The following is a 27,011-nucleotide window of genomic DNA, read 5'->3' on the forward strand; positions in this document are numbered from 1 at the left end:
ATGCCTTGAGTACTATCGGCTAGTTTCCCATGCCCCGACCTGATGTGATGCATGTCCTAAATGTTTTTGATGCCTTGTGTACTACTGTAGGCACTGCAACAGCCCCATACAATGTTGCACATGCTGTAACTACTGTGATCTGAGCTTGATTTAATTGCTTGGTAAATGCTAGATTTATGCTTGAATTCGTAGAATGCCATGTCACCTGTACACCAACTAGGTGTGCACGTGACATTGCCCTCGGCTAAACTGTTGCTAGGTTGTACACTTGACAACCCTTCCACTCCTCTACTGATCCTCCTCCACTGAAACCACTGCCCCACTTTGTGTTTTTCTACCGGGACTGAGGTTGACTGTAGGAGTTGAATCCTTTGAGCCAAAGAATTCTCCAATGTAGGAATTGCATGGCAAATGCTAATAAATCTACTTGGAAAAAGCTGAATCACCACTGACCTATCTATAGAATCCTTTCACACACCATCTCCATTGTTCATGGACCTTTGAACCTCCCAACGTGATGTTGGAGCCACTTCCATCTTCTTATGTGGAAGAGAACCCCTTGCCAGTTGAAGCCCAAAACTCCATTTACTCCTTTGATGATGGATGTCATTCTTCCCTAGAAAATGCATGGGTAAATCATGTATGCCTTGGAGAAATAAGATGCTTAGACCTACTATCTTTACTGGACTACTAGGATGACTACTATGTTGATGCAAGCCATGAGCTACCCTATATGCTATGAAATAATGTAAATGAATGGGTTACTTATGCATGCCTAAGGGGAAAACCCTAAGGATGGCCTGCAAGATCTTGAAAAATGGATTTAACTGAGCAAAAACGACTATCATGATGCTAAACTGAAAGATTTAAGGGATGAACTAAGGCTGGTTACCTTATAACACTCTGATATACCAATGTGACATGCGAGGGATCGATCATAGTAAAACAACCTTAGGCTTCACTAAAATTCACTTAGAAATACTTAAGAGAAAGAATATAGTTTCAATGCAAATGTAATGCAGCTATATTAAATGCAATGGTTACAAAAATGAGATCTATGAAGATATCTATGCTTGTCCTAAATGAGTATCCTTCTCGGGAAGAGAGAAATATGTGAAATGATGATGATGATTGACTCTTCCTTTCTCCAAGTCATCCACATAAATGCTAATGCTAACTATTCCCTTATCACTCTCACATATAGAGTGAATCATCTGCATCTACCATATGAAAGCCAATGGTGACAAGATACTCTGTGATTTTGCATTCCATGCTCTTAGCACCTGTTTCAGACCATACAAGGATTTACGTAGCCTCCACACATAATCTGGGTGACTCAAATCCTCATAACTAGGTAGTTGGTTTAATTACACTTCTTCTTGTAGCTCACTATGCAAGAATTCATTCTTTACATCCATATGATATACGACCCAAAATTTTAATGCATCCACTACAATTACAGATCTCACAGTTGCCATCTTGGCAAAATAGAATGTCTTCTCATAATCAATATCGTACGTTTGAGCATAACCTTTAGCAACCAATCTAGCTTTTTACCTATACTAATGCTTCCATCTGAGTTGTGCTTCACTTTTTACATGCAATGGCCTTTTTACCCTTAGGGAAAGGCCCAATTCCCATGTCTTATTTTCATCCAATGCAACTATTTCCTCATCCATGTCTCTATCCCAATTTCCATGCCCCAACAACATCCTTAAAACATGTGGGTTCAACATCTTGCACAACCTTTGCCGTGTATGCATAATGATGAGCTACATAACCATCATACATCAATCTTTGAGTAGGTTTTCTCACCCTATTCGACATGTATGGTCCTAGATCTGTCCTTGATTGTGGGTTGCCTTATCCTTCCTTATGCTAAGTGTCCTGATAGCTAGAATCCTAAACTCCTCATCAAGGCCTTGCTCTCCATCAAATGAATGCCCTGATAAAATGTCGCGCATACCAAGGGGCTCATCGACCTTCTCTTGCCTTTTCATGATGCACCTATTGAATTTTGAGGACTAACATTCTGACTTAACTTGCCACTCCATGGTCTATCAGCAAATAAACACACTATTAGAGGACCCTCTTGGTCCACTCAAACAACAACTATGATTATTGACCTGCATTTTGTGCAACCACTTTCTCTTATGCACATTAGCCGCCGTAATCGAGTCTTTACATTAGCATACCAACTGCTCATCTCATCAATTTAATACAACATCCTTGCTCATACTCATCTCATGTGTGACATGGTTATAACATCCGTACCCCTTTTACTCAAAGGGAGAAACCAATGAAAACACATTTTTCAGCCTTGGGATCTAGCTTACTACATATTACTACATAGCTTATCAAGAATATGTACATATGCAATGCATTCAAAAACTTTCACATGTGACTCAAATTTGGTTTTCTGCCATTATTCCTCTAGAGTCATACAATGCACTACTCCCGGGGTCCTTTTCATAATGTAAACTGGAGTCGTTCAGCCCAATATTGATGAGGCATGCTCTTCTCAGCCATTAATGCACGAGCAACTTTTGCAATGTGCATATTATTCCTCTTAGTAATACCATTTTGTTGTGGATTATACCTGCATGTAAATTTCCTCTGAATTCCATGCTTTTTCAGATACATATTTAACTCATTGAAGAAATATTCTCCCCCTCTATTTAACCTCACGTACTTAATTTGCATAACTATTTATTTTTCAGTCAACATTCTAAAATTCTAAAAGTGTGAGTAAACACTTCACTTCTTTCATGAAGTGCACCCACACCTTCCTTGTGTGGTTATTAATGAAAGATATATAATAACGACGTCCTCCCATTGATGTTGTCTTTGTCATCCACCCATACATTTGAGTGCACCACATCAAGTGCCCTCTTGCTTACTTTTTATCATGTGGAAATACATTCTTTTTTTGCTTCCCAAATTAACATGCTTCGTAAACCTTATGCATTCCATCCACCTTAAACTTTGGCAAACTATAACAATTTCAAAACTCCACATATGGACTTCAATCATTTCTTATTTATATGACCAATATGTTTGTGCCAAATATCTATATCGGCCACAATACCTCTCAGGGGGCTTCACCTATAAATATTTAAGTGTAGCACATCAGTTCATCAGGAGGGGTATATTAGTCTAAACATTTTACAGAATTACATTTACAAGAGGGGATTTTTAAACCAATAAAAAAAGCCATAATTTTATGAAGAAAAAGGGGTCATTTTATTCACAAAAATATGTAAGTTGTTTTTTAATACTCTTTGAATGCACATGATACATAGGATTTCTTCATAGTACACCCCCCGAGTGACACCTGCACCTTGTGCAAACATAGTATCTTTGACCTCATGCATGCTTACAACCAAAGTAAAAATTCTTCCCACTGTCTTGCCCTTTGTAGCCAAATTACATTGTTCTTGAAGTTCTCTACATAGTAGTTATCAGGGTTAAAGCGTACTTATAAACCTACTCAATCATCTACCCAATAGAAACTAGGTTCTTTATGATGTTAGGCACATAAAGTACATTAGACAAGTACTTCATGTTGTCATCCTATATAGCCAATGGAGCATTCCCAATATGAGAAACAGGATGAGTTGTGCCATCCCCCATCTTTACATAACCTAGTTTTTTCAAGTTTTTCACATCTCTAAACCACTCATCATGTCATGTGGTTAGAGGCTTCGAAGTCCACATACCATATATCATCATTCAGTGGATACATCTGCAATCGTTGTATTTACCATGTGCTGCATAATAAATAAATTCTCTATCTTTAGCATGCTTTCTTGAAGATGCATATTTGTTGTGCTGCAATTTTTCATTCTTCATGTCACTCTTATTCTTGCAACATTCTACAAAGCCTATATTCGGGAATTGGGAAAAAATCCCAATTTCCATTTTAATATGTTTAGGACAAATTAGCCAATAATAGGTCAGTAAAATGTATTAACTTCTTTTCTCCAAATTGTACATTTGTGATATTAAGTCTTACAATACTCATAGTATACTATATTTGAGGACAATATTATGGGAAAGATTTATTCAAATGCACATTGTATTACCACAAATTTTATAATCACACTCATCATGTTGCCTTAACCATATATTGAAAAATATAAAAAATTACTTTTGATCAATTCAAAGTTATTAATTAATGACAAACCCATAACAAGGATAACATGTCCTCCTCTAAAATCAAAGTTCACAAATATATTTACTTTCATGAACTCAACATTACATCCATGAACATTACTCATCATTGTGTGTTAACTTGATGACATCTTTATTTCCATTATATAACTACTAATATGGCATCAATTATCATATTTGTTTGTAAGTCAGTAAAAGATAATAATGAAAATTAAAAAAATGACATTTCACTTGGAGATAAACCGATCATTAAGATAAGGCCTTAACAATGACACTACAACTATAAAGAACCAATGCTCATTTTACAAAATAGATTGAATGAAACATAATGACAAATGATAGAAACTTGATGTTGATAACACTCATAGTCGGCAAAGAGCTCATCTCCCACCTTGAGGTTACATATAGATTCAACATAAACCTGTCCATATTCAAGGTTATTGATTGTTGACATGTGAGTTTGTTTATGCCAAGGTGATAAATATGGAGAAAACACATCTCACATTCCCTTTCTCACTGAAACCTATAACTTGTCGCATTTTCATCTTGAATATCACCTGCAATATATACTCAATCCTCTTTGAAGTCAACTGTTGAGTCCTCAAGAATGGAGTACCTCCTTGATTTGGTGTGCATGAAACACAACAAATTGCAATCATCATCATGAAAAAATTTGGATCCAGAGTAGTGCAACAAAGCTCGGCCAAGAGGAACACTTGATTGGATAAATAGCCCTTAGCACTTGATTGGATAAATAGCCCTTAACTAGTACTTATAAGTATTGATCTCTTAACCATAAGGCAAACTCATCAATGTAAAAGACTAAACCATTTTAAACTAGCCAATGAGGCGGTTGTAAATGGTCTCCATTGCTATCGTAAACACAAATATCAAATATCCTTAATGTTGAAAACAATAAATATCACAATCATTATTGTTTGCACTAGGATAAAAAAATATGAAAGAACCCAATTAGTGTTTGCAATTGTGGTATGCTAGGATTTGTGATATGAAACCCTTAGTTGTAGCTCCTTGTAGTATGCTTGCAGTTGTGATATGAAACCCTGAACTATAGCCCAAGATAAAACTTTTCTTATAACCTAGTTGGCATAGTACATTGTAACCATTTCATTTAGTTTTGACACTAATGGTATTTCTTTCAATATCTCTAACTGTGCAATTAGAGTCGATGGAGGGGAGTGTAGTGTTCTTGAAAATGTAACTTTAGAATCACATGTTGCATGTTTAATAACACGTTGGCATGAACGGATTACATCATTTGTATCACGTGAGGCTACATGTCCCTTAGATTCATCCTTGTACATCTCCTCCCACTCTATAATCACGCATCAAAAGTATTCATACAAGGTATGTCCTTGTTGGATTGTCAAACTGCCCAATCTATCAAAAGTATTCATACAAGGTATGTCCTTGTTGGATTGTCAAACTGCCCAATCTATTAAAAGAAGTCATTGTACGAATGTCACCAACCATATCCAAACAATGCTAAATTTTGGTGGAAAAATGCAATTCTATGGTGGACTTGCATATCCTTTATATGGACTACCATAAAAAATGAGAACTATCCTTGTTACATAGCATTGTGTTAAGTGGTTTAAACATGGCCTTCACACCCATATTTGTTTCCCTAAATATCTTCTCATGATCATAACACTCTTCTTGTCCCCAACACAATAAAAAAATGGTAATTATCTCCCTACATTCAATTCTAAAGTTTTCACCATATGCAGGACATTTATATACAAAGCTATGGACCAGATCCCAACATAAAACTTTATGAATAGATGGGTGGTTGCAAGATCAGGGTGCCCAATTTTGTCCACTCAGGCACCCTGTAAACAGTTAAAAAACAGGCATTTGTTTACCTTTAGTGGCTAATCTCTCCTAGTAAATGAAGGAATTTTGTTTCAAGTTCTTTTGTTGGAACATCATATTCAAAGTTGAAAATATAATTGCATAATTCGATTAAGCATTAGATAGTCAAAACTCCTCATTTTCTTAGGTACAACGTCAATGTATACACCCTGTCCCAAATTTGTACTGATTCCATAAAATGCTAATATCTTTTACATATAAACTCATATGAGATTCCCAATTTGTACCTTAGATCTTCACATAATATGGAGCTTAACTTGATTTTTTGAGAAAATTTTAAGATATTTTCCTATTTTCTTTAAATATTTTAATGTCTTTAAAGTGTTATAATATACGCCACTTTTTGTACCCACAATAGCTACGACTTAAAATCCTCAATCTTGTAGATCAAAAGAGTGGGTGGATACTGAGACATTAGTAGAATGTGGTGGTTAGTAAAAATTGCAAATCCAATGGTTAGATTTTTAATGATCTCTTTTTCAAAATTCTTCCAGACTATCAGAAGGCCTGTAAATATTAATAATCTAATTAGTAAAATTACATTTTTGATGTGAATCATCTAAAACCTATAGGGACTAGTGTACTTGTAATGGTGCATCTATGGAAAAATAAATTGGATCACTCTAAGTATGGAAAGATCATTTGTTTATCATTTCATCATATTTTTGATTAATTTTAATTATTAGACTAATTTATATTAATTTAAGTTATATTAGGTTAATTTAAGGGCAAGCATATTTTCTATTATTTGCTTGATCTCATTTTAAGTACCTTGCCCCCAATTTCTCTCAAATATTGGATATATTTTAACTATATAAAATTAGATTCGGTAATATGATCAATTGTCCACATATTATGAATGGTTTTAAATGTTAGATTTGGTTAGTTATCCAAGTCTCACTAAATGATATCTTGTGAGTTATAGGGAAAAAATACAAAAGACATTCATTCAATCAACCAAAACTCAATTAAAAAATCATAAACACATGTGCTTTCATTACTCTTAAATATTTGATATAGCTTTCAGAGATCTTTCCATTAGGAACTCAATGGAGTCTTCTTGGGCCCTTTTATTTGGCAGTTTAAGGGAGTCAAACCTTTTCTCTTAAGAAGAAACGTTTTCTAATTTGAAGCTTCAAAACGGCTACTTTATTCGAATTTGAATTTTGGGGGGAGAATGGAATTTAAAATCTAGCGGATAAAACCATATCATGTAACATATCTATGGAAAGCTCTTGATGCGTAGATCACGGATCTGTAATCTCCGCTCAAATCGGAGCTTGTATGTAGAAGTTATGGAGGTCCGAAAATTGTAAAATTGCCCCCTCCCCTTTTTGGGGGAAAAAGTGCACCCTTTGACCACTCTTACACCTCTCTTACAAACCATTGGTTTTTGCTTACATGGCGGGCTCCTATTTGTCAAAAAGTTAAACGTTTCCATAACCTCATGGCAAATTAAAGGGCCCAAAAAGACTCCATTGAGTTCCTAATGGTACATAAAATTAAATTTGGTCATGTAGTTAGCTATGCACATATTTGGATAGATTTGAATGCTATATTTGGTCAATTGTCTAAATCTCACTTAGATGATAGTAGACATTATGTGCATGGGTGTTATTGGCTAGATTTGATTATTTTTCCAGTTCTATGTTAAGGGTGTGTAATCATAATGGTTTAATCTTATAGATGGATGTGAATTTCTAGATTTGGTAACTTGTTTAAATCCATGTCATGGGTGTGAATGCTATGATTTGGCCAATTGTCCAAATCTTATTTATGAATATAAACTTTAGGTAGTCTTATTAACATACCCAAATGATCAACTATATGTGTTGATTAAATTTAAACAGTTTGGAGTATCAATAAAAAAAATCACAAACATTGTTTCACTTTGTCATTTTATAAACAAATTATGATGCAGTCAAGTTAGCTCAACACAATAGTGTCTTTGATTTTGATAAAATGAAATAGAAGTTATTCTACTAAGTTAAGATCATAAGAAATGCGATCATGATGAATTGTGTTGGTTCATCAAGTAGTTTGATCAATCCATGCAACATCATCTCAAACTTGTTTGAGCTCCATGTCACGCTATGAATCCCATGAACTACATCAATCACCACTGTGCCAATGGTAATTGGTTCCTTAAATGTGTTGAACACATGAACTCCATCCTTGTCTGGTTCAACCTAGTATTATACACTCCAAGGATACTTATTAGAATGCAAACTAGTCCCCTCCTTTTGAATGTGTTGGACATGAACTCCATCCCTTCCACGTATGGTCTAACCTGGTATACACTCCAAGGATACTTATCAAAATGCAAAAGTTAGTTGACCCTCCTTTTGGTTTATAATCCACTAAATGTATTCTTGTGCTGATGGAGGCAATGCATCTTTAGGATCCCTATGAGAAATCTTCTTTTTCAGCCATATTTGACTTGATCCAACTATCTTTCCATAGCATTCTAGTTGGATGTTGTAGTAAGTCCCACACTTATCCCACAACCTGTCAACCTTATCACTTGACTTTTTCGTGCTCTTCATAAGATCTTCCTGCAACACCTTATCCTCCTTCATTTTATGTGCTCTTTATGCCATATATTTGTCTTGTCCATACCATGCTTTTTTCCTTACTATAAAAATCTTGAATTTCGATATTTCTTCTTAAATGATCTTAATATTCTCCTAATCTAAACTGTCTAAACACATGGACATGCAAATAGTAGGTTATCTCCCATCCTTATTGACATCATTACTATGCTCTCAGCATGATGGGGTAGTGATCCATCTTTGTATACATCTATAATCCTCATACACATCTTGTGGGCATATTACCATGTGTGCATCCTTGGTTGTAACACTATCACCAAATGCAACTCATGCTGGGTTGATAAATTATTGCATTTAACATTCTCAACATTAGACTGTTACAAACTATTTTATGAATGACAACTGAGAATATATTGAGGTATTTTTAATAATACCAAATATTGAAAGGTTGATAATTACTTACGCCCCATTTTACCATGTTGTTCACTTTCCTTTATAGCTCCTTGGTGAGGTTTTTCAAGTCTATTGAGAATGCAATCCATTGATCCCTTACTTGCGTTAGATTATCATGATATGGATATTTTTGGATTACATTTTGAGATTCTGGGTTTGCCATTTGGGACAACTCCACACTCTCCTTTAGAGGGTAATTTTGCACTATCCTTGTCACCCTTTCCATATAATACTTCTTTCTTTGATTCATGGCTTCATCAGCCACACTCTCTATGAAAACCCTGACTACATAAATGGAGTGTTGACAACAAAGTATCCAATACTTGTATTTATGAAGAAGGTCTCTCCTCACCGTCTCCCCAAAGGTCTGTTGGTGGCCCTCATCAAAAGGCATTAGATCAACGCAACGATCAGCGCATGATGTAGGTGGTCTAGGGTGAGCTATGATTGAAAATAGTGAGAAAAGCATTAGGTAAATCCCCAATAAGGGTTAGCATAAGACAAGTCCACAATAGAAGTGAGCTATGAATTGTAGATAGATTAGGATTGTCTAAATCTATATTAAATGGTTGGCCAAATGTCGTGGTAGTAGCATTAGGCAAGTCCCAAAAAGGAGTGAGGTATGGATTACATGTAGATTTGGAGAATTATCTTAATCTACATTTAATGATTGGCCAAAATCTGTTGAGAAGAGCATTAGGCAAGTCCCTAATAGGAGCGAGTCCCTAATAGGAGCAAGCTATGAATTATATATATATTTGGACAATTGTCTAAATCTACATTGAGCGGTTGGTCAAATATAGTGAGAGGCGAATTAGACAAGTCTATGGTCAGAGTTAGCATTAGGAAATTCTCTAATAGGTGTGAGATCTAGTCAGAGGAGCAGTAGGTCAGTCCCCACCAATAAGAGTGAGATATGAACTTAAGATAGATTAAGACAATTGTCCAAATTTATATTCAATGATTGGCCAAATCTAGTGAGAAGAGCATTAGGCAAGTCCCTAATAGGCTTCGGGTGTAAGCATGAAAGGGTGTCTAAAAAAGTACTCTTTTTGACCAAGGAAAAACTGGTACTATTTTTGTACTAATTTTATACTCGTGAGTGCTTTGATTTTTTTTACGTCAAACTAGAGTATTGTTTAGGTTTGGCTATGTTGGATGCAATGTTTTGTGAAAGAAAATTCTTAAAGAAATATTCTCACATATGATATTATTACTCTTGATTTTTTGCACTATTTTGGCCACTAGTATGTACATCCTTTCATACTTTTACCCAATCAGCTTATAGATTTGGACAATTCTATCTAAAACGATTGATCAAATCTCGTGAGAGAAGCATCTAAGCGAGTCCCCAGTAGTTGCAAGCTACGAATTGTAGTTAGAATTGTCCAAATCTTTATTGAATGGTTGGCCAAATCTAGTGATATGAGCATAAGGTAAGTCTCCAATAAGGGTTAGACTTAGGGGTGAGGTCTAGTGAGCGGAGAATTATAAAAGTTCCCAATTGGAGTGAGCTATGTATTGGAGATAAGTTTAGAAAAGTGTCCATTTAATCTAAATTTAATAATTGGCCGAAACTAGTGAGATGAGCATTAGGTAAGTTCCTAATGGGGGTGAGTAAATCTATATTGAATGGTTAGCCAAATCTTGTAAGAAGAGGCTAGTCAAGTACCTAATATGATTGAGCTCTAAATTGTATATCAATTTGGACAATTGTCCAAGTCTACATTGAATGGTTAGTCAAATCTAGTGAGAGGAGAATAAGGCAAATCCCCAGTAGGAGTGAGATATGAATTGTATAAATATTGAATGGTTAGTAAAATCTAATGAGAGGAGAATAAGGTGAATCCCTAGTGGGAGTGAGCTATGAATTGTATATAGATTTGGACAATTGCCCAAATCTATATCAATGAATGGTTGGCTATAGGAGCATTAGGCAAATCCCCAATAAGGGTTAGCCTACGTAAGTCTCCAATAGGAGTGAGGTCTGGTAAGTGGAGAATTTTGAAAGTCCCCAATAATAGCAATCTATGAATTATAGTTAGATTTTGACAATTGTCCAAATCTATATTATTGAATGGTTAGCCAAACCTAGTGACATTAGTATTAGACAAATCCCTAATAAGGTTTAACATTAAACAAGTCTCTAATAGGGGTGAGGTCTAGTGATGAGAGGAATATTATGGAAGTCTTCAATAGGAGTGAGCTATGAATTGTGGTTAGATTTGGACAATTTTCTAAATCTATATTGAATGGTTGGCCAAATCTAGTGAGATGAGCATTAGGAAAGGTCCCAATTGGGGCTAGCATTAGGAAATTTCCAAAAAGGGTTAGGTCACATGTGATGGTCATTATGCAATTCCTATTTTATGTAGATAATACATGATAAGATGGACGAGAATAAAATAATGATCCCTAGATTGAAGGTGCATTGCAAAGAAACTCACAAGTTAACATAACTACTAGTGTCACTAATGGGAATGATAACCCAGGGACATGGACAAGGGCACAATGGACATTTTGCCTATCAGTGTATGGCCATATGATCCAAATTTCACAATAGGTTCTCTTTCCTTGTGTCTAAGAAACCTTGAGAGGTGTGAAACATAAGTATGGAGATCTTGCCAATGATGGTATGCCCAGATCTACTAGCACATTGTTGAATGGTTTAAACTCTAGAAAGGTTCTTGATCACCATTACCCACATGTTAGATATATGGGTGCTTATTCAACTATATTTAATCATGTTGGGATAGCGATAAAAGTATTGAACACAAATCCTGGTTTATAATTTAAGAAGTTGCTAGAGAATTTGATGTTGCAATTGGAAAATTTTACCTTCGAGAAAAAGAATTGGTATTTGTTCACCTATCCATCACTATTGATTGCAAAAGGAGTATGTAAGATGGTCTAGCTAGGATTTCTGATGGTTGGTCATACACATGAGGATATTGATGCAATGTTTAGTAGGATTTCTGAGAAACTAAGACCTAGCTAGATATTCACTAGCCCACATTTAATGAAACTATTCAAGGATAGCAAAGTATTTGCTCCAACCCCAATCTTGATGGTAAATGTCCCAAACTTCAATTGATTCATTGATGGGTACTTGTCTAATGGGGACAATATGTGCTAATGGGGCACTTAAGACCATTATAATTTAGATTCTTTCCTGCAGGAAAAGGTTATAGTCATGTAATATAAAGTGCAACCTAAATCCATTGATTGGTTTTCCAAAGGGTGGTGGTATTGAATTATGGAAGAAGGATAGTGATGGTAACACGATACTATGATAGGGGCTTCATGTGTTGTTCTAATGTTTGAGAGGATTACATATGATATTGGAAAAGATGGGCTTAGGTTCAAGGATCTTGAAAGATCCCTGCCCCCTTCGTGCAACAAATTCGGGGGTGCTAGTAGCGGAAAAACTTCCCTCACCCAGAAAGCATGGACGATTTCTCCAGGATATTCTTATTCTAACGTAGTCAAGAGCCTTAATTAACCGAACTGATCCGACCGAACCCGTAAGTCACATGTTTAGATCAAGGAAAAGACTTGCACTTTGATGATAGAGACCAACGCTTTTTTCCTCATCGAGAGGCATAGCCGTTGCTTCTTTTCCATAGAACAAGGACTCTCTGGGATTTACTTCATCTATCGTACCATAACAGAATTGAGTCTCATTTTAGGGATCCATCAGTCCAGCCTAACCTCATCCAGTCCCATGGGTTAGCCAGCTGCCCAACCACTGTAGTGATAGGATCCATTTAGAAATTTGGTTATGTTTTGTCCCGGGTACTAGGGAAAAGAGTTCGCAGGCCCCCTAGCTGGTGCTTCATGCAAACTTCAAGATAGTCACACCACTTACACACCCAATATGAAATTGCATTTTTCACAGATTCAGCTGTCTTTAAAACAATCTTTTAATGAAACCATAGTATCACTGATCATAATCCTCCAAAATATCCGGTTGAGTTCTAATTTCCCAATCATTCCTTCATCGGTGTACCTGTGGCATCATTGGCAACCAAAACGCTCACCACCTATCCACTCAGGGGCCTTTTCAATAGTTCCTAGCTCATAGTACCTGAAAATATAATCACTTATAAAAATCCAAATGGACTCTCCGTTGAAGATCAGCCAGATCAACCAATAGATCCATATAAAAGAGCCATGGTCTCATCCGTTGAGGACCAGCAAGGTCAATCAACTAGATCTATGCCCGATTTCAGAAAACAACTCTAACTCCTTGTTCCATTTTCTTCCTTGATGCACGTGGGTATCTTCGGCAACCCAGAGCCTGAGTACCGTATGGTCAACACCCTCTAGGATCCTTTGCAAGTCACCTAGCGCTTCACTCATAGGCCGCTTCCTTGGTCCCTCATCCACTTTCAACCTTGTACATTTGCCCTATGATTAATTATTGGGAAACAATGGCTCATGCATTAGAGAGATCAATTATCTAGGATGGAGGCTTCTATATTAAAACTTTTGGCCAAGAATTCTAGACACACATGTGGATGATATAACTATTGATATTGATGATGAATTCTTGGGATTGGAGGAATTTGATACTCACTATTGCACAACATAAAGTAAAAGGCCGAAGCAAGATTTTTAGCTAATGGTTGATGTTAGACAGAGAAACTTTGTTCTTATTTGACATTGGAACCAATATATCCTATATGGTTGGGTGTAGCTTAGAGTAACATAGATGTGAACACATTATCTGAAAACTACAAGAGGTTTTTAATACAATATTGGGAGCCTATATGCAAAAAGATAAATTTCACTGATGCTTAGGTTTATGAAGATTGTTGGAACAAATCATGGATCTGTAATAAGAAGTATCCTATGCATTGAGAACTATCAGACGTGTCAGTTTTTGCATAGGTCACTAAGGGGCAAAAAGTGCCACAAAAGATTAAGTTTCTAGCAAATTTATGTGCTAAGAAAAAGGAGAGTTTAACAAAATCCGAGGATTATGATGAAGGCCAATGAGTTTAGATTATTAGAGTACTAGATGGATCTATGTTGGTTAGTTTTTATTTATGAGTTTGTGCATATTAGTCCCCCACTATTTAGAATTTGATTATTTTTTATATTCTTTTAAATTTTATGGATCTTTTCTTGGCTACATTGTAACTTAAATGGTGTTTATAAATACCCCATATGTGTTATTATCAACCTTGAGTAGCAACACTTTGTCATTAAAATTTCATGAAATTACCAAAGTTATCGAAATTACCAAAATTAATTTAAAGATATCGATTTCATTTTTTCCAAAATGCATGGATTTTTCCAAATTCCCTAATATGGACTTCACAAAAAATGACCCGATTTGCCATAATAATAACAATCTCTAGAACCTGTTTCTAATTGTTGTCTATTCCGAATTGCCATGGCCTCTTTGGCTTCTCCTATCTTGAGACTTGCCTCTTCCACTTGGGTATGATTGCTATTGTTTTGCAATGAATCATTAGAGTGTTATTGTCTATAATTCTGGTTTTCATGTCATCCCCACCACCTTTAGCCTCGACCATGACCTCTACCTCTATCTCTATAAGTTAGAGAAGAAGGCTTATTCTAATGTGTTCTTGCTTTGTGAAGAAGATTCCTCACCTAGATTCTTTTCTTCTATGATCCACATAGACATTAAGTCCTGAAATTTGGGAACATTCTCTCTAATTGCAATAATGGAGGTCTTGAATGGCTTGTACTCTTCTTTACCAAACCTATTTAGACATGCGCTCACTAAATCATCATCTTCCATCAATACGTTGATAGAGACAATGGATTCAACAATGCCCTTGATCTTACTCATTGATAGACATGCTTTTCTTCTCCATAGTATGCAGTTCTTGTTTTAGCTAAGCTTCCTTGCCTTTATGTTGATCTAGAATATCTTGACATTGCCCCAAAATCCTTTACCCATCAAGAAATTCGTCATTATAAATTTCTAAGAATGGAATTTTTTCTTTTCTAGCTTCTCACTGACACTCTGATTGATTCCATTAGATATATTTTCTTGAAAACAACCATAAACCTACAAACATGCAATTTCTGTATATGGAACATGTATAACATAGCAATATCTTCTATGTGACTGCCCAGTGGTACTTTACATGACCTGTATGGGGTATGTCTTTTCTCTGAGCGTCTTGGTCTGAGCACATTTTTCTGAGCATGGCCTATATTGTGATTTCGTAGACAATTTTATCATAACATCACACACCATTTAGTCATAAAACTACCCCAAGAAGATACTATATACATTTCTACCCCACAAAGATGCCGCTAACATCACACACCCTTTAGTCATAAAACTACCCTACAAAGATGCTATATACATTTAATTACATTTCTTTCCAATAGTATTTAGGGCTTATAAGATCCCTTAATTCACAAAACTACTTTTCATGTCTACTTCATTTCAACACCCTCCACCTACATCATCCATCATTCATACTACCATGATAGATAGTGATGATGAAATGATTGCAAGTCACATGGTGAAGAATTTAGGGTGCAAATTTGCATGCATCTATGCCGAAACATTTATTAGTTGCAAGGAGATACTTCAAGATTCAATTCACCATGATGATCATTTGTACACAACTCATAGTTTTGACATGCAAACCTTAATTAAGATATGACATGATTATCACATCTCTAGCAAATAGAAAAAGTTTTATGAAACCAACATGCTCAAAATTGAATATGCGATATTGAGATTAATATTCATGGTGGGTACTCACATGATGTACTAATAGTTCTTCAATATGATTACTACATCTCTAGCAAATGAAATAGGTGCAAGACACCACAAAAGTTATGCATGTTCAATACTAGGGCATCACAAGCAAAATGAATTGCTTGAAGGGAAAAACTCATGTCAAATCACTAGACTCAATGCTTGAAGGGAAAAACTCATGTCAAATCACTAGACTCAATCTTCTTTACTAATGTCATCCACATAGATATTGCGACGATGCCTTCTCTCTTTGATGGGGGCATTGAATGCAATGTCATTACACAGCATCTCAGCCATAGCACCTGCATAAGAAGGCAAAAAGCTAAAATAGATCAATCAATATCAATGCCTCATTGATAATAATATTCTCCAACAAATAAGTTTAAAAAGATTAAACACGAGAGTAACATACTCACTAGTTGTCTGGAAGATTAACAACCATTTCCACATCTTCGGAATCATTTAGAGTCCCATAGTTGCTTAACACATTTCCCTTTCCTTTCTGTCCATCCAAAAATGGTTGCAATATAGAATTGCAAATGTCAGGATCATTCTCAATAGATAAGCATGCTCTCCCAGAATGTACGCATGCTTTTTGCATAGAACCAGTCCCAGCACCTAAGTCCACCACATGTCCAGAAATTGGACACAAGAACTCCAAGAAGTACAACATCATGCATGGAGCCTTCTCCAATGCACCTCTCCATGGAATACTCTCTCCATGTTTTATAGTCTGCTCACTTGTTGGTAAATAATGATGAAACAAACTACTTCCAAAAGCAATGCCCAATTTGGTACCAACCACGGAAGCATTTCCAGGATTACAAACACAAGACATACCAGCCCGATGAAGAAGGCATAAAACCACAACATCCACCTAAAGATAAGAAAAGAATTAAACATATACTTAGTACAAGCCATTTCATTATACGAGAGCATAAATTCTTTCAACAGGTCATTGTATGACAATTGTCTCACCTTATGATCAATACCACCAACTTTGATTGTGCAATATGCATCTAAGCATTGCATGTACATTCGACATGCAAACTCCAATCTACCGATCCTAGCATAACGCTCAACCAAATGAAGAACATGAGGAGCACACATAACTAGGATCCAGCCAGAATCTGAAACAACTGTGGCCGCTACTAGCAAGGAGTAGCGTACATGGTCCTCTGTTAATAAATTCCAAGATGGAGATGTGGAATCCTCTACTCCAAGAGCTTCTAGCTGTGTAGGGAGATCAATAATGACAAAATCTGCAGCCCAAGCAACACTCTTACCATTTCTTGTTTTTCTTTCACCTCCAAGACCCACAAAGTATTCCTTCATGTCTATATAGGCTTGTGTTTGAGACAGACAATTGCTTCCCAAACTCGACATAATCATAGCACCAAACCTTGCAATGTGAAGCATCACATGTGCCACTCTGATTCAAAGTTAGAGAGGTCAATGGAATGTACAAAAAGCGGACAGACCTATCTTTCCATTTACATCCTTTCAGAATGGGTGTAGACTACAGTACCTGCACATCTGTACCCACACCACATATGTAAAGACACAAAGTGATAACAACATATGTTACACAAACAAATAATAGCTTGAAAAAAGATCAAGAGAACCTACCATTATTAGTACCAGGATTTTTTGGTGGCCTACCACCCTTCTTTAGTTCCATACTTGAATCTTTGTCCTTTTTAGTCATCTTCTCAAGTGTTTTTTGAACCTCAATGACTGCATCATCCTCATGGACTGAATTTGAGCTTGATGAACCCATCTCTCCCTTTTTATGCTGTGTGTACAGCTCTACCTCCTCCTCGATGCAACATCCTTTTTTCATATCGAGCCACCACGGGTAGTTCTTTCTCTCCCACTCAGAGAGCACTTGCTTCCCTTCTTTTTCTATCATGTTTGGAGAGTACATACAGAATTTTAAGTCCTGAATTTTTGTCCATACTCGACATATGGGCAACAATTTTTCAATCTTACCAACAGCTTTTAAGGATTGCAAGAATCTGCATACAATAAGAGTCTTAGTACAAAAGCGAAATACTTAAGGATGGATTTTTAATTGAAAAGGAAAAAACATGTATTGCTTACCTAAATACCAATCGTCGAGATGCCCTCGTCATCTCCATTTGTCCTCTTGCAGCTGTAGCAACAGTCATTGAATCCTTTAAATCTTCATAAAGTTCAAGTCTGTTCATTGCTTGTATTTCCCCAAAATACTCTCTCAACGTAGGATCTTGAGGAAGCACAAAGCTAGCTTGTTGACTAGCAACCAAGACCTGAGAGAGTAACCTCTCAGATTCACAAAGCAACTGATCCATCCATGCCTCTTTCGCCATCCACTTTATGAATTCTCTATCAGCTTTTGGCATCCCATAACTTGTTCTCAAATTTGAATCTGACCCTAAGATTCTGAGGGTTGCTAGTTGTGTCTCCTTTGAGACTTTTGCAATGGAGATGTTATACAACTTTTCCAATGTGACAATGGATGATTTATCATCCATTTATCATCAAATGGGAGGCTCCACAAGATATTAAACCAATCTTTACCATTTGTTGGTTTGACAATAGACAGAATCTACATATAAACAGTACATGCAATCGTCACACTCAACTGTATTTTTTAATCATACAATACATGCATATCCCATACCTTGATCATTTTGTAAACAAAGATCATATGACCAATCTCAAAAAACACTTGAACACTTTAAAAAGTCAACTTTATGTTAAGAATCATTAAATTAACCATACCTTGATCATTTTTCGACCATACTTGAGATTCACATCCTTTCGAATACTTTTAAGTGATTTCTCCATATCAGCAACACTCAAATTTGGCTGAAGTTCCTTTAGCTTTGCCTCATAATCTTGCTTGTATAGTGGCTAAAATATATTCCAAAGAGATGAATGAGTACAATGAATTAGTTAGTTCTAATTTAAAAGACATCCATGACAAATGGTATGAAACTTGCTGCAAATACCATTCTCCCTAGCATCAGAGATGTCAAAGGATACCAAGTACTTGATCCTTTACTGCTTTCATTTGCCCTATGCTTTTCAAGTGTCTTTTTTTCTTCCTCAGAAAAAAGTGATAAGTACTCATTCTCATCACATGAACACATTGTCTTCGTGTTGAACAAATAATCCTTGAGATTTGTTTTAATAATTGCTGTTTCATTAAGGCTGAAAAATAAAAAATACATAGCTTCAAACATATTAAGAATTGTTCACAAAACCCTTAAAAGCTCGAAAAAAGGTAACACATATAAGTAAGAACTCGCACTTACAGATTGAACCTTTGAAGAGCAGCTATTAGCTTCATTTCTATTTCTTTCTCTGGAGTAATAAAACTTGCTAAAACTCGAATATGCCATGCCTTTGATGTCTTGAATTTCTCCTCAATTAGAGACATCCATGCAACAGTACGGTGATTCCCCTCCCACACAAAAAACATCTTTCGAGACAAAAATGACCAATCAGCATCATCAACAATCTGTGCCTCAAATTCTGCATTTACATCCCTCCAACAAGAATCCCATGATTGTTCAATTTCATCTGTCACCTCTTGTGAAACACCATCCGAAAGTGTTGTAGATAAAATAAACATTCCTTTCTGTTGAATATATTTTTCTGCCTCTAGAGCTTGCTTTAGGCTATCCATATCAGTTCGTAGGCCTCTCACTCTTGTGTTTACAACACAACGACATAATGGGATCAAGGGAGCAATCTTTCCAGGATTGATTGCAAGAGATTCAATAACATCCTTCCCTTGGCCAATATCAAGTGCAGCAGGAAACTCTTGCTCAAACTCCTCATCTAGTTGTTTATCCTCTTTCTTTCTCTTCTTAGAAGATTCCTCCACAATTATAGTAGTGTCTTCAAAGTCTTCCATCTCCTTATCCTCTTCAACTTCAATTTCAACCTCTTTTTGAATCTCTAAATTTGGTGTAGATTCCACTTGCAAACTTCTCTTGCTACTTGTCCTTCCACCTCTCTTGCCTCCTCGTTCTCCTCTTCCACCTCTCCCCCTCCTCTCAGAAGTTCTTAATTTTACCATCCTGCCAATGTGACAAAGATGCATTTAAAAAAAGAAGTCATCACATGGCATAGAATAGACTTACAAGGTCAATTAAGTCCCAGCATTACTTCAATAGCATACAAAGAAACCCCAAGAGGCTTCAAAATAGAAAATACCTGAAGCTTGATCGTGATGCTGCTAATTGAAGTTGCACTTGACGAGATGATGGGGCTTGAGGAGACTAGCTGGACAACAAAAGCATACAAGAAAAAGTTATTAAGCATACAAGAACAAGTTATTAACCTTAAAAGCGTACAATATCTCGAATAGTGTTGTGTCTCCTAAGGCCTCCTCGTCTCCTTGCCTTATTTTCATAATAGTGCATGTGTCTAAAAGGGAAGCGAAAAATCTCCAAGTACTATGCGTACATATGTCAATATCATTTGATGGTGGACATATCATAATATGCCTTTCCACAGTTTTAACATGTTATATTTAGGTCACATGAGATAAAATGAAATCATTCATGTAAGCATAATAACTTTTGTAATTCATTCCTGAGCTATAAAGTTAGATTTTGGTAAAGCGTTGTTTGGTGGTAATCATTTTGTATGCATTGAAATGGAATGTCTAAAAATATCATTAACTGAGTGTTATAATCATGGATCTAGAAAAATTACTATTAAAATTAAGCTTAAAAGTATTAACTGCACTTACAATAAAGAAGAAGTTAAATTTGAGTTTTTGTTTCAATCATACTTGTAAATCTAAGAGATGAAAGATCACTAAACTTTTGATATGCTTACATGTTCATAGATATGAGTTGTGGCTTCTTGTTTTGGACAAAACTCATGTATATCCTCCTCGTCTCATGCACCCTAAGTAACATGTATGGTATCTCTCCTCAATCTACTTATATATGCTAAGCCCAAAATCCTTTGAGGAGATCTACACCCCCATATGCAATGTTGTACTATCTTACAAGCTACCGGGCATCTAGGGTCTGCACCAAAAATAGCTCTGGGGAGGCCACCATGTAAGGACAACTAAAAGAAGTGGGATATGTATGAGTGCCAAAGTATCTTTTGAATCAACGAGGTAACGTTATAACTCTCCTAGTGTGGCCCTTTATCTAAGTAAAAGGAGCCTTGTAGTATGGATACTACAGTTGACAAAATATTGACTCTTCATTAGTGGATTGGTTGTAATCATCTTCATTAGGAAACAAGCCAGGAGGATACACGCAAGCTGTCTCGCGCAGCGGAAAGAAGGCCAGCATCGTCGACGTGTTTTGCTCCACCCCCAATAATAAAAAGCTCTACAAGAGGGCCCGACGTGTGCATACCTTTCAGACTTGCGTGGCCATGACAGGTTGAGACGCCGTCCACAGGTTGACGTCGTGCCAAGCACATGGGGAGTATACCGCCATGTCAGCACCTCTCGACGTCGCGCCAAGCACATGGGGAGTATACCGCCATGCAGAGCGTTGATTTGTATACCGCCATGCAGAGCGTTGATTTGTATACCGCCATGCAGAGCAAGGGCGAGGGAGGCAGAGAGTTGATGATTATGCAGAGAAGGGCGAGGGCGAGGGAGGCAGAGCCTTGATGATTTGTATACCGCGATGCAGAGCAAGGGCGAGGGCGAGGGAGGCAGAGCGTTGATGAAAACGAAAGGCGTTGAAGATTGAAAACGAAAGGCCAAAATACCCCTTTCGTCGACGAAAGGGGTATTTTGGCCTTTCATTTCCATGAGGAAAAAGGTGGGCCACCCCCAAACGATGCCAAAATTTAAGGATACCGTCTTCTTGTTATTTGTGTAAGATTCTCATGATTTTATTGTTATAAAAAATTTCATGAAAACGATGCCAAAATTTGTCGGTCATTTAAGGATACCGTCTTTTTGTTATTTGTGTAAGATTCTCATGATTTTATTGTTATAAAAAATTTCATGAAAATATCGTGTGATATCGTGTGTCTGCTAACACAATTGCAAAAAAACAAAATGGTTGTTTGAAGTTTTAAGTCGCTTTTTCATAGGGATATCAGTTCAAGTTATGGCATTTATGGTTGGTGTTTAAGAGACTAATGAGGAGAATTAAGACAAACGTTTTTTTTTCAAATTTGGGGCCCCTTTTTCCTCATGAAAATGAAAGGCCAAAATACCCCTTTCGTCGACGAAAGGGGTATTTTGGCTTTTCATTTTCATGAGCCCTTAAGAAAATTTAAAGGCCAATAGACCCCTTTCGTCGACGAAAGGGGTAAATTTTGGCTTTTCATTTTCATGAGCCCTTAAGAAAATTTAAAGGCCAATAGACCCCTTTCGTCGACGAAACGGGTCTATTGGCCATTTATTTTCATGAGAGCCTAGAGTACAGAGAGACACGAGGGTGCGGGAAAGGGGGGCGGCGTGCGGGTGGGTCGCGAGTCATCACGAGGGCGAAGGCGGCGATGGCCGATCCAATCCATAATTCATCCAAGGGCTCTCATGAAAATGAATGGCCAATAGACCCCTTTCGTCGACGAAAGGGGTCTATTGGCTTTAATTACAATCTATGCTACCAAACTATGATGTTAATAGGAACCATGACTTATAATGATTATCATACGAATTCGATTGCTAATGAGAATGCAGCAATGATGAGTGATCATTTAATTAAACATCATTACTGTGTGAGGTTGATAATTTTTCATAATTGTACTTGGTTGATAATTTTACTGTGTGAGGTCGACATACAATTAAATATTTTTTTGATTAATATTCAATTAATGATAGACCCCTATTGGAGAGAATAATTAAATATAGAGGCCAATAGACCCCTTTCGTCAATGAAAGGGGTCTATTAACCTCTATATTTAATTAATGGTTCATGAAAGATAGAGGCCCATAGATCCCTTTCGTTGACGAAAGGTGTCTATTGGCCTCTACCTTTCATTAATAATTGATGAAAGATAGAGTCCAATAGACCCCTATAATTTATATTCAAAAGGTTAGAGATGTGCTAACCAACCATTTCTTGTTCGCCACAGTTATAATTTATATCTATCTATCAACTTTATGTAGCAATAATGAAATGTCATTGCTAGCGAGAATGGCTTGCAATAACTCCCATATGTGTCAAAGAAAGGTTGGGGATTAAAAGGTCTAACAGTCCATGGTATTATAGTATTGTTGTTAACAAATGATGGCTAAAATTTACATCATGGTTCAGTACCATTGTCACACTTGTGCCGACTTTCACAAGACCTATCTTACAAAGTTGTGAGTATAAACAATGGGCAGTGTGTGCAAAGCATTTGTGAGCATTTTTTCTTGCGGCAGACTCTTGTTTAAAATGCGTTCTTGAAACGAACACTCTCCTCTTGATCTCACCCTTTGGACTTCATCTCATTGAGTTGCATAGCTCAACCATTCCGTTCTTATGGAGTCTGTCACAGTTCAGAATGAGGATAGATCTTTGCATATGTTTGTTCGCACTTCCATAGGTAGAGGAGTGTTGTCAGAGATGGTGCTTGCTAGCCATTTTCAATTCACACTTGGGTCCATATCTGTCCATCAGCACTTTGGTGATAATGGGTCTGATTTGACAATGGAGCTGCAATACGAAGTCCATGACGATGGATTCAAAATGTTTCACCTTGATGCGCAGTTTGGTGATATTTTCACCGTGAAGGGAGAAAGATTCAAGCTTGATGACAATGAACTTCAGAAGACTCTAGTGCACGAAAACAAAAAAGATTTCTACTCTGTTTGCAACAAAAATGATGAGGCAAGGAAACATGATTCAGCTAGCAACATTGAGAATGACAAACAACATAGTGTCATTGAGATTATTATGCAACTACCTATAAAGAACAGATTGCGTGAGGCCTATGAGAAGGTTGGAATGCACGTCACTGTGGATGAGTTGCCTTCTACTTATGATGGTGATGTTTTCTTTGAGCTACCAGCTACTTCAATGAAACATCGCACAAAAGGTACAGAGTCAAAATTTGATGGTCATGTTTGGAGTGATCCTATTACAATAAATATAGTATTTCCTGGTGTGGTTCGTAGAAAGGAATGTGGAGGTCACCTCTGTTGTATAAATGCAACTTGTGGTTATAAAGAAAGAATTGGGATAGAGAATGAGACACAATGGGATGGGAGATTGATTAGAGTGGCCCCAGCAAATGTGTCAATTGAATCATATGGCTCCTTATCATGTATACACCAATTCGCTTGGAGAGATGTTACTGTGAAATGTTACTCTACATGCCAGAATGTAGAGATGGTGTGAATCTTACTCGTGCAGTCATACACCATGGCCATCATAATCATCCCGTTGGAGATGGTTTGACTAGAAGAACAAAGGATGCCATTAAAACCAAAGTTTCTGAAATGGTGAGGGCTGGTGGTGCTGTATGCCCTAAAGGGATACAAAATATAATTGTCCAAGACATTATTCTGGAAACTTTATTGTCTAAAAATGTGCAAGATGGGATTAAGATGTCGGATGTTGAGCTACAAGATTTGCTAAAACAATGTGAACCTTTGCTTGACAAAAGAAGGTAATTACCATAACATTTGTTATTGCATTGGTTTATTAAATTATGTTATCACAATGAATATTGATCAACTTTATGTCTGTGTAGATTATCAAGATGGATTGAGGAGGGTCGACATGACTCTCGACCTGTGTCAGATGGGCTAGATGGAATTTTATGCTTGAAAAGACATTGTAGATATAATTATTTCCAAAGTGTAGTGTTTCCTAGACAATTGCAACATTGTTCATTCAGGGGTTGATTTGGTAAATAAAATGAGACCTGGAGGAGAACTGGGTCATTGTTGGGTGTTGTTTGACTTTGTGAAGCGAATGAAAGATTGGACTACCATGGCTTGCCATGTGTATAATCCTTTTATCCAAGAGTTGCAAACAATTGCAACTTGTGACTTCAAGGTGGAAGATACTGATGCACAAATTCTATTTTGGGATACTCTCAACAAAGTAATGGTTTCAGAAGGGTTTGACAATGCTGAATTCAAAGGGTTCATGGCAGATGAGGCCCAAGCCAACTGGAGAGCTGTACGTGCCACTTTCAATGGTGGCCTTGACAATATAATGGAAGGGAAAGAGCGTTCTTGCCTTTTCCATTGGGAGCAAAGTCTTCATTCCCATGCAAAGGCATGTATAAAAGTTGGCAGCCAAGAGGAATTTAAAATCCGATGTAGACGCTGGAAGGATGCCTCTACAGAGCAAGCTGCAGAAGTCGAAATGAGAAGCCTAAGGGCATGGTGGAATGCAGGCCATGCAAGTGACTCAGACTTGCCACGGCTTGAAACTTGGTTTGCATGGTGGCATGCTAGGATTTCCCATTGGGGCCACTACATTATAGAGGTTGGTTTTGTATTTCTCTTGAATTTTTTTTGTCATGTTAATAATGTAATTTTGCCATTACAATATCTCTGCAGAGTATGTCAGATAACGAGAAGTACTTGATACCTCGAACAAATCTAGCAGAGTCTATTCATGGTAGTTGGAGGGCTGGATTGAACCATGTCAAATATGTTGGTCTCTATAATGCCTCTATTAGTGACCTCTCAAATGCAATTTTACAAAGCGCTAGATACACATCTTTTTTGAAGGGCCAGTTTATCGGAAGTGGGCCGAGTCTGGAGACCTTAAAAAAAAGATCTTTAAAATCTCGGATTGACATTAGTGCCAAAACAGTTGTTGATCTAACAAGTGATGTTGCAAAGGAAATGGGTGTTGCATCTGAAGTATGTTTTAATGATGGAGATGACAAGACTGTGCGAAGGAAAAGGCCAAAGTCAATGCCTTCAAATATATGTGAGGATGATAGTCACCGCCCTGAGTACAGTTATGCAAATAAGAAAAGATACTCCATGTCTTCAAAATCTAGTACTAAATTTGCAACAGAGAGTTTTGAGGATGATGATTCCAAGAGTGTACAAGAATATGAAGTGCATGATGCAAATTGGGCATTACGAAGAGTTCCTATAACAAGCCAAGTCCGTTTTGCCAGGCTTGGCTTGGACAAGGAGGAAAATGTAACAAGCTTGTCAATATAAAGGATCGTGAAAATCGACGTGGAGTTGTTGCACCATCATTCTTTGGGAGGATTCAAACACCAATTGGAGTGCGCTCCCAAATGATTTGGTTTTGTGGAAATGATGTAACCCACACGTGGAAGCCATCAACTAGCATTACAGGTATTCCAGGACCATCACCAGGAAGGTGGAAGGTTCAATCAGGAACATCCTTGACAAGTGCAGAGATTGCCAGGTTGACAAGCTCGGGGTTTGTCATATTAGGAGTGTCAACTCCGATGGTGGGTGCAAGTTGTGCTTCACCAATTCAAGCCCATGATGAAACAATAGTATTGCATGAAGATCGACCTCGGCGTCGAGATGGCAAAGCAATCAGATGGCGAAACAAAATCTCCAAAGAAATGGAAGATAGAATTCAGAGGTCATTGGTCATGAAATGCATTGTTAAGGATGCAACAGTCGTGAAGGCCATGGAGCATGCTGAGTTCATTGTTTCTACAGAAGGATCAATGCAAAAAGGTATTGAATACAAGATTGACATTTCTCCATTTCCTTCTTGCAATTGTGAATACTTCATTGGACGATCCCGCAAATTGGATGCCTATATTCCATGCAAACATATTTATTACATCTTCCTTTCATACCTTGGATTGGATAGCAGAAATAATATGTTTGTTCACCAAGCCACCTTGAGTAAAAAAGAGATATTCCAGGCATTGTCCCGCATGCCTTGAGGTTTAGTTTTTGGAGACTGTACTTCCATGATGGTCAACAAAAAATGGAAGGGCTATTATAATAATCCTTTTTCCATAAGGATTTTGAACCACAAAAATGGTATTTTTTTGAAGACTGAACCTTCATGATGTTGAATACAAAATGAAAAGATATCTATAATAATCCTTTTTTCCATGAAGATTTTGAACCACAAGAACAATGTTTTTGGGGCCTTTTGCATTTCTCCTTGTGTAAATTTTTGGTTTGTTTCTCTACTTGTTGATAATTGTGGCAAGACGCTTTGTAGGAAACTTATTTGAAATAACATGAACTCAACACATCTAGTAGTAGCAAAATACCAAACTATGAGTGTAAAATATTG

At 36.9% G+C, this 27,011-nt stretch overlaps 1 protein-coding gene across 1 annotated transcript; it reads right to left on the reverse strand.

Annotated features, from left to right (window-relative positions):
* Positions 1-19,126: 19,126 nt before the first annotated feature.
* LOC147629936 (uncharacterized) lies at positions 19,127-21,290 on the reverse strand. Its single transcript, XM_086811010.1, has 3 exons — positions 21,216-21,290; positions 20,038-20,102; positions 19,127-19,901 (listed from the first exon to the last, which is right to left on the reverse strand). Exons 1-3 carry the CDS (start codon positions 21,288-21,290, stop codon positions 19,127-19,129), a joined length of 915 nt encoding a protein of 304 aa, XP_086667136.1.
* Between the last annotated feature and the right edge of the window lie 5,721 nt (positions 21,291-27,011).

This window comes from Cibotium barometz, chromosome 17 (assembly GCF_041138505.1).
Source record: "Cibotium barometz isolate CiBa-2024 chromosome 17, ASM4113850v1, whole genome shotgun sequence".
Classification (NCBI taxonomy): Eukaryota; Viridiplantae; Streptophyta; class Polypodiopsida; order Cyatheales; family Cibotiaceae; genus Cibotium; species Cibotium barometz.

Bases quoted from the DNA above. Each gene is read 5' to 3' on its own strand.
- LOC147629936 (XM_086811010.1), bottom strand. From the start codon at position 21,290: ATGGCGGTATACTCCCCATGTGCTTGGCACGACGTCAACCTGTGGACG. The intron at 20,103-21,215 runs GTCTGAAAGGTA...TTGTCCAGCTAG, and splicing joins AACCTGTCATGGCCACGCAA to TCTCCTCAAGCCCCATCATC. The intron at 19,902-20,037 runs GTATTTTCTATT...TCACATTGGCAG, and splicing joins GCATCACGATCAAGCTTCAG to GATGGTAAAATTAAGAACTT.